A 14,542-nucleotide genomic window follows, 5' to 3' on the forward strand; every position below is an offset into this window, starting at 1 on the left:
CTTGATTTTGAAATATGTAAAAGGAATTTAAATTAATTCATGAACATTGTTAAATAAGGACACTTTTTTTTTTTCAACACAATATTAAATTAATTATTTAAACAAAAATTTAAATAAAAAACAACAAAATCCAGATAATGATTTCGATTCTCGATATGATTTAATTTGCTTCATTTACAAAGAAAATCGATATTCAATCCCAAAACACATTCGGTTTAATATCTACTGCTCCCTCCGTCTCAATATAACAGTCTTGTATATCATTTTTGTCGGTCACAAAACAATAGTATTATTTACATATATAATCATATCACCATAAAATTACTCCTATTTTTACATTTTTACAAAAAAATCTTTTATCCATACTTTTTATCCACCACCAATATAATATCAATATTTTTTAAATCTCGTGTCCAACCCAATTAAAAATATATTTACTGGACGGAGGGAATATTATTTTAAAAAATTTGAAGTTACGAAAGTGTCAATTTCCCAAATGTAATTGAATGCTTATATATATAACTTCATGTGTGTTCAATTCTAACAAGTAATTAAATGAACTGCGATCATTGGAATTTGTATATATATTTATACATACATTTTTAAAAATATATATATATATATAGATATATATGCACTTAATTCCAATCCATTTTTCAAAGGGTTTAATTTACTTCTCACTTGTTTTTACTTGTGATAATTAATGTTCTTGGATTTTGATTTTTAGTTTTTATTTTTATTTTAATAGGGCTTAAGAAATGATGTTTTTATAAGAAAATTTACATTTCTTCTATTTGTAATTATTTTATTCATTTTGTTAATATGATCCATTTACAATTCATATATTTATTTTTCTTTTAGCAATTGTGGTCTATTTTATAAAATTCTTACATTAATTTCCTAATTAACTTATATGTAAAGAAAGAAAAAAACCCTTAATTGCCCAATTAATCCCCACCATTGTTATACTTGAAAATATATGTACGTATCGTGTGTCCATTGCATATGTATATATATATATAACTGGAGAGAGAGAGAGAGAGAGAGGGAGAGGGAGGTATTTCATACTAACAAGAGGACTATATACATACAATAAATATATATATATATGAGGAATTAAGCATTGATTTAATTAGTGCAGTGATAATTGTGTGGGTGCAGAAACGGAAGAGTAGCTGCGGCTGCAGTGGTGGTGGTGGTGGTGGTGGTGACACGCTGGCAGCAAGGGCACATTGTGACGGCGGAAGTCGGCGGCGGGAGGCGGCGGCCGGCGGTGGCTTTGATGGCCCTGAGGTCCTGGACTTCCTTTTGCAGTCTCCGGTTCTGCTCTGTCAGTGACCGTAACCATCTTTTCAAGTACTCGCATTCCACTTCTGCTTGCTTCATCTTCCTCCTATCATACATACATACATATATATATATATCACCAAATTATATTATTTTTATTTTAAATAATACTTACTCATCCGTTCCACTTACCTTCTCTATGTCGTCGTTTCTGTTCGTCTCACATGTCACTTTCTTCTTTTGAAAAATGATTACTCATTTTAATTTTATTTTAAATTTTTTAATTTAAATTTTTTTAAAATTTTAATTAAACTAATTAATTATTTTAATTTTAATTTATAATAATTTATATTATAGATTTATTATTTCTACTACTATATTCTTAATTATCTAATTAAATATACTTATTCTAAATTGTCGTGTTTACAATGACCAAGACACCAACATGGAGGGAGGTAGTGTACTTCAACAACAATAATAATAATAATAATAATAATAATAATAATAATAATTTATGCTACCTTGCTCTGCGATTTTGAAACCAGACCTCAACCTGCCTTGCCCTAAGCTTTAATTGATCTGCTAATATTTCCTTCTGCTTCTGAATTATTATTTTTATATACATATAATATTAATGTTAATGATCGATAATACAAATATAAAGAATTGAAATAAATAATAAAAAAATTAAATTTAAATTCTCACTCTCACTCACTCACAGGGTTTAAGGTCTGATTCTGTCTGAAGCTTTCTTCAAGAAGGCGAGACTGATGTTTAGTAAGTCGGAGTTTCTTTCTCGGGTTCGGGTTCGGGTCACCTATATTCGGGCTTTCTTCATCTTCTTCCTCGCTTTCTTCTTCTGTTACTAACTGTTCAGGCGAAGGCACTTCGTTTATGTCCAGTAATTCCTTCATCGCACGTTGCCCTAAAATCGATCACCAATCCATGCTTAATCAATACATATACACCACAATTCTATATGTATATATATATATATCTCCATTTCTGTAAATTAAACGATATTATTAATTTTACCAGAAGATCGAATCGACGGAGGCGTAGCTATGGATAGGTTCAGACAGAAAGAATTCTTGCAAAGCTCGTTCATGGAGCTTAGCTTAAGCAAGAAGACGACCATAAACTTAGGGCAAATCGATTATATATATACAGAATTGTGTGTAAGTAAATAATAAAAATCAATGGCGTTTAGGACACAGTAGTGTTGTGGCTGTGCTGTTGTCAAGTCAAGGATGGATGACCGTCCGATTGGAGCCACGTGTCGACAGGATAGAGATTGATGAAAGACAAAGCAGCAGTGGGGCCTCCCTGTTTCGGGGACGAGTTGTCGGCTCAAAAACGGTCAGCTCTTGTAATGATTGGCTGGAATAATAATACTAATAATAATAATAATAATAATAATAATAATAATAATAATAGAGAGTGTTGGTAAATTAATTAATAAAATAATAAATTAATGGAGGAGCAGCGGATTTCTTGAGCCTCCAAATTTCAATGGCAATAATGAATGAATGCTTCCTTCCCCAACCCAACCATCATTACGACGTCGTGTCGATGTCTATGTCTGTGTGTTTTGTGAATTTTGTGTTGTGTTGTCCGTGCCAATGTATGTAATGGTCATTACTTCATGCACGTGTGTGTGTCTTTGCTCGATCCAGACACAAAAACATGCCCTGTTCTTCTTCGCTGCAAAAATAGCTTCTTTTATTATTTCTATTTAATCATTTATAAAAGTCACTCAAGATACAATCTAAAATGTTTTTTTTTTTTTTATTTTATAAGTATATCTTCAAAATTTTATTTTATTTTTTTGGGTAGTAGTTTGATTGTTGGAAACAAAAAAAATAACAATAATAAAAACTTTTATAATTTAAAAAAGTGGTTTTAACCTTAACAATATATTTTTAACAACAGTACATAAGATATAAATAGATAAAATATATTTTTTTACTATTCATCACTTACAAAATATATATATTTTTTTATTTTGAATATTCCAATTATAAAATTCATGTTTTTAGTAACAATTGATCCATTAATTTTTTACAAATTCTCTGTTTTATCATCACATATGCAAATTACGATTGAGAGTTGGACGATATATAGCACATATTATTAATTTTATCACGTTAGATATATTAACATTGTACAGATAAAATAAAATATGCAATATACTTTCTTTGTTCAGTAATATTTAAATGTCAATATGTAGTACAATTTAAGAAAAAAAAATTATTTATCTCTTATAATATAAATACAATAAAGTAAATTATCAAAATATAAAGATATCTCTAGCGTCAACCACACTATGCAAAAATTAAATGGTAATCTTGCATCGGAATGGTAGAAATATATTAATAATCTATAAATAATATGTGTTGTATAAATTATCGGTGCGTATTGTCGAAGCATATTTGATAGATTGATTATGACTAAAAATAAAAGGATATTAGTGATGGTAATTTCCTGATAAATATATAACCAGCAACAAAACGAGTCCCATTACGAGGTGTTGAATTGGAGGAAAATGAAGTAGATGAAAAATTGCTCGAAAAGGGGCACACTATTTTATTATCCAAAAAAGAATGTGTGCGGTGTGTCGTGTACCAAATTGCAATAAAGCAAGCAATCATCTTCGTCGTCAATCCTGTCCGGAGACACGCCGTTGCTGGGTGACACCATCTGGGCCCCACTTGTCTTCCATTCATATTCTGCCCCTATTAATCAAAAACATATCCTAATCAGTTAGATTATGAACTTTCCATCAATAATAATATGATCCTCTGATTTCTTGAAGAGAAATTATAGAGAGGTTGATTCTCTATGTGAAACGAAAATAAATTTGGATATTCAGTTACAACAAATCCAGTGAAAAAATACAAAAGATTATGGATGTATGGAGAATATGAGGTTGGTGGTAATTGTGATGTGATAGTGTAGTGAGTATGTGTGATTTAGTCCGAAAGAGAAGAAGATTTTAGAAGGTGATACAGATTGTGTGATGTTAAGGCAAAAAAAGTAAAAATCTGAGTTGAGGATTTCTAACATTGATTCCTTGACGAGTTGAAATGAGCTTGGACTGAAACCCCGAACGTAGGTTATTGATGATCGAACTGATTAACAACTGATTTTGTGTGTTTGAATTTAGAGCTTCCAGCGTGCTTACGTTGTCTGGTCTGATTACAAACTGTCTGTGTGTAATTGAGTTCATCTTGAATATTGAGGTTCTGTTTTTATTGTTTGCTGGATTTCATTAATTGGGACTTACATAATGGATATGGAGTTTCGAACCTCATAGTAATCGGCTACTCTCGACCCCGACACATCTCGATGCACAAATGCTGGCGCTCCGTAACAGGCATCGTGCTCGGGCGTCGAGGCTCGATTGCACCGTTCCGTTTTGACTGTCGTTTGATGCATTGGCATTGATGTCGGGTGAATTCCTGGGGGCCCGGGGGCGTGGGAGGGGAGGCATTCGTCGGTTCTTACACTCGATGTCCAAGTTGTTGTTGTTGTTGTTGTCGTCACTGTCTATGGGAGAACAGACGCGTTCCCTGCAAGAAAATAACGTTGAATTTTCAAATTGTAAGGAAAAATGGCCTTTTGATGATCTAAAGTAAAGTGTGTATTGATTGCCTTGGCAAGGAGGCATAGCGCCTTCGCAATGGGTTCCGGTCGACTTTCTCCAGGTGGACAAATTGTTGCTTGAATCGCTCGATCCCACTGAAACATTACGAGCCTATAATTAAACGGTGTAATAACCCGAGGTCGACTAGGATGCAATCATAGGAAGTAAAGAAAAGATAGGCCTGAAATGTTTGTATTAAGATAAAAACTGGCCTTGGATACATGAAGTGAATATGATCGGAGCCACCGAGGTACTCCCGGAGCATCCGCGGATGATATTCCAAGATCTGTCCGGTAAATGGATAGATTGATTAAACGATCATACAATGCAAGGACCAGACAACATTTTTACTTTAAAAACGAATATACCTCTCGGTAAATTAGCTCCCTCACGTCGTCTTTGGTTAACTTTCTCCTTTCGAACTCAAAATTGAATTTCGAAATGGGTTGGGCCAATGGCTCTTCTTCCACGTTCGCCACGCCGTCAAAATATGGATCTGCTAGAGCCTGGACAGAAATTTAACCGTTAGACCTAATCGAATTCAAAGAACAACATTTGTAGGGACTAGTCGTGCAAAAAATATTGCCTCTGCAGCAGACGGGCGGTCCTTAGGATCAAAAGCAATCAAACGTCGGAGGAGACAAAGAGCCCGGGGATCAATATCGGGGAACTTTTGTAATAAAGAGACAGCAGGCTTCTTTCTCATACAGCTCAAGTATCTTCGAGCCTTTTCGTTCGGAATCTGCAGATAGCACAAGAAAGTAGAAACCAAGACGTTGGCATAAATTCAAATCGCTAAAAACAGAGTTCTTGTAGGAAAACACACCCTTGAAATGGCTTCATCAGAAGGGGAACCGAGGAGATCGGTTATGAGATCCAACTGATTTACGACGTTTTTCCCGGGAAACATCGGTTTTCCGATGAGCATTTCTGCAAATATGCACCCTATGCTCCATATATCAATAGCAGGAGTATACTGCAATGGACAGACATCATAGTATAAAGTATTGCATCGATTTTCCATTACAGAACTATATGGAAAAGCACAAATTAATACGGAGACGAACTTTGGAGAAGAAAGAACCGCAAAGTTCAGGAGCACGGTACCACCGGGTAGCCACATAGTCCTACAGAGAATAAAACTTCGGTTAAAGATGCAAAATAGTATCAAATGAATGTATCATTCATTGTATTGATCGACAGACGACGTACAGTCCAAAACACAGGCGATGGAGCATCGCCAAACGCAGCACGAGCCAGCCCAAAATCGCAAATCTTCAACTTGCAGTCAGCGTTGGCGAGTATGTTCTTGGGCTTCAAGTCGCGGTGGAAAACATTCCCTGCAGAGATTAAACAAATTATTCAGAGGATTCCAAGAAACGAACTAAACAGAACAATAAATCGAAGCTTGAATGATAAAAAGTTAAAAGACCAGCCTGAGTGCATGTACTTCAACCCTCGAAGCAGCTGATACAGAAAATACTGATGATGATCAGGGCTAAGATCATCATTTGTCCTGATCACATGATGCAAATCCGTCTCCATCAGCTCAAACACGACGTATATATCCTTGAATTCTCTCCTACAGGGAGGCAACATTATGTGCTTTATTTCCACAATGTCCGGGTGCCTAAGCAACCTTAGGAGCTTGATTTCTCTAAGAATCCGAGTCGCTTCAGACACATGTTCGAAAATATCAGCTATCTTTTTTATGGCTACCTTCTCCCCAGTATGAGTGTCCACCGCAGCCGCCACTACGCCGTAGCTCCCCTTGCCGACAACCTCCTGAACTTCATACAGATTTGCCTCGCCATACTCAGTGAAGAAATCATTGAACGGCATACTCTGCCATGGAATTCATCATATCATCGCCAAATGCATATCTCCAATTAGAAAATCTATATATCCACAAAATCTTTGGATTCTTACCTGAAGGAATATTTGAAGAATTGATAATGCACCGCAAGAATAAACACGCTGCTAAAATGCACTTGATCAAACCAAATTCCTCAACTCCATTAAATACTACTTGAAGTAAATGAACCCTAGAAATTAAAAAAGAGTTGACATTCTAAACATAGACTTTCAATGAATGAAGAGGCAAAATGGACGACGTCAACATCTTTATCCTCAGATTCTATAACGTAGTACGACAATAAAATTTCACTTTCCAGCTTTCAGTGAAGAAAATCCAGCACAACAACGATCTCTTATCCACTGCAAAATACACATGATTTTTTTTTTTTTCAGAGAATATTCAATTGCCACATTTGCGAGCGTGTCGTGATCCTAAAGGTGTAATTGTCAATGTCAGCCTACAAATTAGTAAATCACCCAAATTCTTTTTCCCCCAAATTAAAAATAACCCTATCTACGAAAACACAGGAAAATTAGCTGATCAAACACCACACAAAACAGTCAATACAGCCAATTGCCTCTATCAATTTGCAGTTTCGATTGGAAGAAAGGACGTCGCAAATTGCAAGAAATTAAATGCGAGAAAGTCAGCATGCGTAGGTAAATTATTGCTGTCGAGACACAGAAAAAACCGAGTGAAAGCCTCGAAATTGAAAGCACGCACCTTGTGGCCACATACAGAGAAAATCGGCTGACCGATTCGCCACCGGCGCAGACTTCTGACTGTCCTCTCTCATCTCCCTCTCCAACTTCAACAAGTCTTGTGGATTAATTGATGCCTACAATTCAATTAAAAAAATTTCAATGTGAATAGTTATATAAATTGGTACACTATAATCTTTTAAATGTAAAATTAATTATTAATATAATATAAAAAATAAAAAGTAAATATTTGATTTAATAATTTTTTAAAGACGACAAAAATTGATTGTATAGTGTATTTTTGGAAAAATACCCAAACAAACACACGAATGAATGGAACCAAGTTAAACAAAAATTGTAATTAAATGAGGCTTAATGTGATGATTACTTGATTAGTGATTGCTGATTAGACTAATTAGCATCTGCTGCTTACTACCTTCAGATTAACTTAATCTAAAGATTTTTAAAATTGAAATTTATTCAATTGATTTTTATCTTTTTAATTTCAATATTCTATAAACTTTAAAAATTTTATGAATTTTATTTAAAATATGTTATTATCATTATTATTATTATTGATATATATATATATATATATGTGTGTGTGATAAATACTATAATAATATTTATTACACCCTTTGTAATTTTTCCACTTTTCCTTATTTTCTTGTTCTTTTCTTTTTTTATATATAATTATATATTTAATTATATTTTAAATTTTATAATTTATAATTTTTATTTTAATTAAACGATTTAGTTATTTTAATATTAATTTATAATTATTTTTATTAATATACTTCTTAATTACTTACTGAATTATTATATTTATAATAGTTTAGTGTATAAATTAAAAAAAGACAAATTAGCTGGGAGACGAAAATAATATTTTTATAATAATTTAATAAAAATAATAGTAATAATTTAAAACTAAAATATACTTAACATGTTATTCTTAAATTTTTTGAAAATGTTTGTTTTATATTATAAATACAATATTTAAAAAATATTATTATTTTATCATAATAAATATATTATTGTTGTCCACTCTTTACTAATTATTAATACACTACATTGCTATTTTGGTAAAAATTGATGAGATATTTATATATTTTCTTTGTTAAACTATGGCTAAATTGCACCAAATTTACCTTAGTTTTACACAATTGTGTCAAATTTTTTATATTTCTAAAAGTGCGTCAAATTTTCTCATAATTTTATAAACTTTCTATTTAACATATAATGGGTTCTTATTTAACGGTTTTTTATATGTATGCGTCTAAAGGTGTGAATGAATTTCAGAATCTTAATTTATATACTTCTAAATTTACAAATATATTTATTTATCTTATAATTATCTCCAAATCCCAAATGACAGTAAACATATTAAAAATAGTTATTTGGGGTTTTAATAGCTTCTTTTACTATTTTTTGAACCTAAAAATACGATGATTGAATATATTTGTAATTTTCGGTGTCTATAAATTTAAAATTTAAAATTCATTCGCATTCGCAGTTTGAGCGTGTGTAGGTTAAACATCGTTAAATAAGGACCGTCGAGGGTTAGACGTTATGAAACCACGATGGAGTTTGACGCATTTTTAAAGTGTGTTTGTTTGGGGTTAGGATTTTGAGTTTGGATTTGAATAGTAAATATTTTGAATTTAAATAATTACTCCCTCCGTCCACAAACTAACGTCCTACTTTCCTATTTGGAACGTCCAACAATTATGGTCTTCTTTCTATTTTTATACACAAAATTTACTCTTTTACCTTTAGTTTATTTACTCTTTCATTTTTTATACACAAGATTAAGGGTAAATTTGTCATTTTATAACAAAAATTCTAATTGCCTAAAAATGCGTGTAAATATCAAATAAGATATTAGAAAATGGACGGAAGAAATATATGATATGATATAAATAAGTGTTAGGTGTAATGTTTTAAATATAAAATTGATTTTTAGTATAATATAAAAAATAAAAAATAAATGTTTGATTTGATGTTTTTAGGGTAAAATTTTGGATGAATAGTTGTTTTTTTCTCAAAATCCTATAAACAAACACAGCCTTAGAAGTACGAAAGATTTGGTGCAATTTTGTTAAATTAGATGTGAATTTTTTGTAATTTAGCTTTAAATTATTGATTTATGTATATATTTTTTAAATTCCATTTTTTTAAATCGTAAATTTTGATTTGGATTTTATTTATATATTTTTTTATGTAAATAATTATATAAATAATAATAACTAATAAAAATAATTAAAATTGATATATTAAATAATAATATATTTTTAAAACTAATACTATACTTTTGGTATTTTATTTTAATAATTTGAATGATTTTTTTATCTAGAAATGTATTTTATATGGGTTTATAGATATAAATTATTAAAAAAATATATATTATAATTCTATAAAATCTATATAAATTGATAAATAATTGAATCAAATTTATAAAATTATCTAAATCAATATATAAAATCAACCAAACTCAGTTAACCAAATTCTAAACTCAGTTTTGTTAGAACTTTATTTATAAAAAAAATTAATTGACCTTCAAATTATTTAATGTAGTCTAGATACGTGGTCTTTTTTACTGTAGAGATATGGTGTATTTTTTACTATAAATAATTTAAAATAATATAATTAAAAATATAGTAGTAAATATTATTATTATTTAATAAAAATAAATTAAAATTAGAATAACTAATTAATATAATTAAAATAAAAAAAAATTAATGTATAATAATTTTTTTTTAAAAAAAAGTCACAGTGAAACATAACAGAGGAATATTCATTATAGAATAATACTTTTTTTTATGAAATTATATTACGCTTATTTCTTTTAGGGTGTGTTCGGTCGAGAGATTTGGACAAAATCTCACTATTCATCCAAAATTTTCCCTCCAAAAACATCAAATCAAACACCTATTTTTTATTTTTTATATTATACTAAAAATCAATTTTACATTCAAAACATCACATCATCACCCATTTATATCACATCATACAACTATTCAAATTCCAAATTTTTACTATTCAAATCTCAACTCAAAATCCAAACCTATATCATCTGTGTATCATTTCATTAACCCTCAAATCAAAAAGTCACTTCAAAAAATCTCCAAGTCCATCCATCCATATATATACACAATTCAACAATTCCTACAAATTCCCTTCTCAGATAATAAGCAGCTCTGCAAGATTAAAGCTTGACAGAAGATAAATAACCAAAAATGTAAGTAATAGGTCAGAGAATAACAACATCCATGGCATCTGTTGCTATGCCTTCACCGACGTCGACGAATCACCTGGTGGTTCCCACGCTTGCGCCTCTTTCCTCGACCTCGCCCAGGCATATACTCAGGATCAGCTTCGTCCGGCTCCATCCTCCGTTTCCGAGGCCTGAGCTCCCTGCCTTCTTTGGGTAAGTCAACTGGTGCACCTTCCTCCTCACCATTTTCGGGGCCGTGAACAGGCAAATGCTTCGGGGCTGATTGTGGCACCAACTGCCGAATCTCCATGTTGGCTGGTTCTCGAGGTATCTTAGTCACTTTCGGTACACGCAGATGCTCACATCTCTGGTGCCTCATCTTGCACAGTAATCGGCACCTTTTGCACGTCTTGCACGATTTGCAAGATCCATAAGCGGTCGCCAGCTGCACAAGTTTCAGTGTCGCCGTTAGCTTCTGCAATCCAGTGAGTTCAACACCCGAAGGCCTTTCTGATGATAAAGGTTCACAAGTTTCAGGACTGGTTTCTCGGCTGGATGAACTCGTCTCGTCCGACCACGTCTCCTCGTCTGCTGCATTCGAGCATGGAATCTCTACTGAAGTACAGTTTTCAGCCTGGTCGGGTTGATTCTGCACTAGACGTTCGGTTGACAGCGTCTCTTCGTCGTTAGAAACAGGCTTTTGGTCAGTATCTTCACCGTCTATTTCGCTCGGTTGATTTCTTTTCTGCCTGTGCCGCCTCCTTTTTATCTCGCACTTCTTGCACAGGCACTTACTCCTTGTTGCCTTTATCTCAGCTGCGGGGGTTGCTTCAGGGGCCGGTTCTTCAACTGCGCTCAGCATGTATCTCTTGCCCCTAGTTGCAACGACGTAACCGGATCCGCGGAGCTGTCGCAGATGATGTTGCAGAAATTCTTCATGTGCCAGAGGCAAATTACTGTATCGGTTTTGCACAAATTGAGATATCTCGTCCACAGTCGAACCATTTTCATCATTCAACTCAGCAAGAGCAGTTTCTATCATCTGAAAAAATAAAATAGGAAGATATATAAACCTTAACGACATTTCAGCATGGTTGCATCAGAAATATTTCAACAGTATTTAGTACAGAAAAGCAAAAAGGGCATAAAGGAAAGAAAGAATCTAAAACAAGAGAGGCACCATGGACGACAGCTTTAGAAAGCAGAAACAGGCGTAAATGTTGCATGACTAATATATTGATAATATACATAATATGCAATACAACATAATCATCCAAGTACCTTATTAACCATAACAAGCATATAGCTACCACGGAAATAAGAAAAATTAACCAAAACAAGCATATTGCTACGGCTTTAAATTGCACTACATGCCATGTGATACGCCAAATCTCGCACTATAATATGCACAGCTAATCACTCGATGGCACCAATTATGAATCACGGGTTTTTTCACAGGACAAACTTTAATGAGGTGGGTGAAACGGACAAGAATCATTCAATCATAAGGGAGAACTTGACGCTTTTCTGCTCCCATAGATATGGGTGAAAATGTAGTCTTTATACCCAATATAAGAAAACCATGTGGACAGAGAAAACAGTGATCGCACACCCGGTGTCAGTAAATACCCTCCTCCGACAGGAAAAGAATTTAAGGCAGTCTAATGCGCCCATAGATCAGGCATGAAAATGTAATGCATGTTCCCAATAGCGATCCCACACTCAAAATCAATAAGTACCTTCCTGCGACAAGAAAGAACTTAAGGCACTTTATGTTTGTTGAATTTATAGATTCGGAGGAGGGTTATTCCTGACATGGATTGTGATTACCATTTTCTTTGTACGGAGACAATGGTGAACATACATTCAATGTCCATAACTATCTTCCTCCGATTGGGAAGAATTTAGGGCACTTTATGTTTGTTGAATTTATAGATTCAAAGGAGGGTTAGTTACTGACACCGATTGTGATCACCGTTTTCTTTGTACAGAGACAATGGTGATCACAAATTCAATTTCAACAACTACCTTCCTCCGATAGGAAAGAATTTAAGGCACTTTACTGCCCCCAAAAATCTGGTGGGTGTAATAAGCTTTCCCAATATAAGAGAACGACTAGTACAACAAAGATGATGATCACCAGCCAGTGTTAGTAACTTACCCTCCTCCAAATCATAAATTCAACAAACAGATTTCTTTCGTTAAAAATATTACAAATTGAAACTACTGCAAAACAAGCCATAGAACTTTACAAAACTAGCACATAAAACCAATCAAATACACAACTCCTCAAGCTTACTAACATCTTACATCATTCAATAGAAGCCCTCGCATACTAAGAAATGTTAAATGCTATTCGGAGCACATATAACATCAGAAGCCTAAATATTCATCTTCAATTAACCTTGAGTTACACCTAGTTAAGTGGAAGCGAATCAATGCCTTTCTAGAGCTATCCAGCATCCCTTAATTCAAGATATTTGCAAGCAAAACAAAACCCTCTATTTAGATACATAAACACCCTATTACAGCCTACACTTAAAAACCCTAACGTCATTGAATTACAGTGAAGGTCAATTGTGTTTTATTCTCATTTTTCGCACTGTAATGAAATGTTTTTCAATCCCAAAAACATTATTTTCCAACATCTTGTTTTCCATTCGAATCCAAGATCTACTTTTCATGAGAAAGCATCACTCCCAATATATCTCAAACACAAGTAAAATAGATCCACCATATATCGCCCAAGCACGAAATGCAAATCACACAATTCCTCCAGCGAACATAAATTAGCTGACAATTTTTTTCATAAGGCGGAGAATTAAGAATCAACTACCAAATACGGGTGTAGAAGAGACACGATTCGCACCCGAAAAACAAAAATCGAAACGAACATGACTGAAGCCAGAATTATTACCGCTGAATAAGGAGGGTGGTCGGGGTTTTTGTACTGAGAAGCGAATTCCCTCAAGCGATTCCGGACAAGGTCTGTCTCAGCTCCCGTCAGTTTCCTATTTGGGCGAGTCTGCGCTAGCTCCATGACAATGCCTTGAAACGTTTCCATGCCTTTGTTCTTAGGGCTTTGCGCCGCATCAGCTGGAGGATTTGAGGGAAGGGTTTCAGCAGCGAAGTGGGGGCGATTCCTACCGCGGATTTTCATTCTCGATATGCCTTTGTCCTCAGGGCTCTGCTCCACATCGGCTGGAGGATTTGGGGGAAGGGTTTCAGCAGCGAAGTGGGGGCGATTCCTACCGCGGATTCTCATTCTCGATATGCCTTTGTCCTGAGGACTCTGCGCTGAATCGGCTGGAGGATTTGGGGAAAGGGTTTCGGCGGCGAAACGACGGCGATTCCTCTCACCGCGGATTCTCATTCTCGGTATCGATCGGAGACGGAAAGGGAAAGGGAAAGTTCAACGGCTAGGGCTAGAGCTAGAGAGAGCGACAGCTAGGGTTTCGTACTTTAGTTTGCCAGACGAATTGGAACACTGAGTCTGAGAGTGACGAGAGACTTTTATAGAGACTCAAAAATGCGATTATGCGAACTTTGGACCAGCAGTTAGTTGGAGCGTAACAAAAAAAAAATAATAAAATAATAATAGTTAGTTGGAGCGTAAAAAACTATAGAAACACCTGGGAGCTCGAGACCCGAACAAATTCACGCGATGTCCTGACGTGGCGTGGTTATCAATGCGGACAGTGGAACTGAAGTTTTTCTTTTTCAGTTTGTTCTTAACATTTTTGTTTTTTAAAAATTGTCAGAATTTTAATTTTTTCCAAATAGAAAACGTTATTTGCTCAATCGGTTTCGAAATGGCGGTTGGAACTTCCGGTTCG

The 14,542-nt window shown here is 33.9% G+C and overlaps 3 protein-coding genes across 3 annotated transcripts; all 3 read right to left on the bottom strand.

Moving 5' to 3' along the window:
• Positions 1-961: 961 nt before the first annotated feature.
• On the bottom strand, positions 962-4,022 carry LOC127263806 (homeobox-leucine zipper protein ATHB-X-like). Its single transcript, XM_051293037.1, has 5 exons — positions 3,913-4,022; positions 2,323-2,991; positions 2,007-2,212; positions 1,809-1,888; positions 962-1,393 (listed from the first exon to the last, which is right to left on the bottom strand). The coding sequence occupies exons 2-5, from the start codon at positions 2,423-2,425 to the stop codon at positions 1,129-1,131; spliced, it is 654 nt and encodes a 217-aa protein (XP_051148994.1). The 5' UTR covers positions 2,426-2,991; positions 3,913-4,022; the 3' UTR covers positions 962-1,128.
• Positions 3,782-7,638, bottom strand: LOC127263805 (mitogen-activated protein kinase 9-like). The gene is made up of 12 exons (XM_051293036.1): positions 7,515-7,638; positions 6,863-6,978; positions 6,370-6,778; positions 6,146-6,273; positions 6,001-6,060; positions 5,760-5,909; positions 5,520-5,675; positions 5,302-5,439; positions 5,146-5,219; positions 4,942-5,028; positions 4,352-4,859; positions 3,782-4,022 (listed from the first exon to the last, which is right to left on the bottom strand). The coding sequence occupies exons 3-11, from the start codon at positions 6,773-6,775 to the stop codon at positions 4,598-4,600; spliced, it is 1,461 nt and encodes a 486-aa protein (XP_051148993.1). The 5' UTR covers positions 6,776-6,778; positions 6,863-6,978; positions 7,515-7,638; the 3' UTR covers positions 3,782-4,022; positions 4,352-4,597.
• Positions 7,639-10,552: 2,914 nt separating this feature from the next.
• On the bottom strand, positions 10,553-14,216 carry LOC127263371 (uncharacterized). Its single transcript, XM_051292359.1, has 2 exons — positions 13,624-14,216; positions 10,553-11,748 (listed from the first exon to the last, which is right to left on the bottom strand). Exons 1-2 carry the CDS (start codon positions 14,077-14,079, stop codon positions 10,783-10,785), a joined length of 1,422 nt encoding a protein of 473 aa, XP_051148316.1. The 5' UTR covers positions 14,080-14,216; the 3' UTR covers positions 10,553-10,782.
• Between the last annotated feature and the right edge of the window lie 326 nt (positions 14,217-14,542).

Source organism: Andrographis paniculata, unplaced genomic scaffold, assembly GCF_009805555.1.
Source record: "Andrographis paniculata isolate CXL003 unplaced genomic scaffold, ASM980555v1 Contig69END, whole genome shotgun sequence".
Classification (NCBI taxonomy): domain Eukaryota; kingdom Viridiplantae; phylum Streptophyta; class Magnoliopsida; order Lamiales; family Acanthaceae; genus Andrographis; species Andrographis paniculata.

What these genes read in the sequence shown, in the direction of transcription:
- LOC127263806 (XM_051293037.1), bottom strand. Translation starts at nt 2,425, where the DNA reads ATGGTCGTCTTCTTGCTTAAGCTAAGCTCCATGAACGAGCTTTGCAAG. An exon ending in AGAATCAGACCTTAAACCCT is followed by an intron (nt 1,889 to 2,006) that starts GTGAGTGAGTGA and finishes ATAATAATTCAG; the next exon opens with AAGCAGAAGGAAATATTAGC. An exon ending in TTTCAAAATCGCAGAGCAAG is followed by an intron (nt 1,394 to 1,808) that starts GTAGCATAAATT and finishes TATGTATGATAG; the next exon opens with GAGGAAGATGAAGCAAGCAG.
- LOC127263805 (XM_051293036.1), bottom strand. Translation starts at nt 6,775, where the DNA reads ATGCCGTTCAATGATTTCTTCACTGAGTATGGCGAGGCAAATCTGTAT. An exon ending in ACCGCCCGTCTGCTGCAGAG is followed by an intron (nt 5,440 to 5,519) that starts GCAATATTTTTT and finishes ATTTCTGTCCAG; the next exon opens with GCTCTAGCAGATCCATATTT. An exon ending in ATTCACTTCATGTATCCAAG is followed by an intron (nt 5,029 to 5,145) that starts GCCAGTTTTTAT and finishes GTAATGTTTCAG; the next exon opens with TGGGATCGAGCGATTCAAGC.
- LOC127263371 (XM_051292359.1), bottom strand. Translation starts at nt 14,079, where the DNA reads ATGAGAATCCGCGGTGAGAGGAATCGCCGTCGTTTCGCCGCCGAAACC. An exon ending in ACCACCCTCCTTATTCAGCG is followed by an intron (nt 11,749 to 13,623) that starts GTAATAATTCTG and finishes TTATTTTTTCAG; the next exon opens with ATGATAGAAACTGCTCTTGC.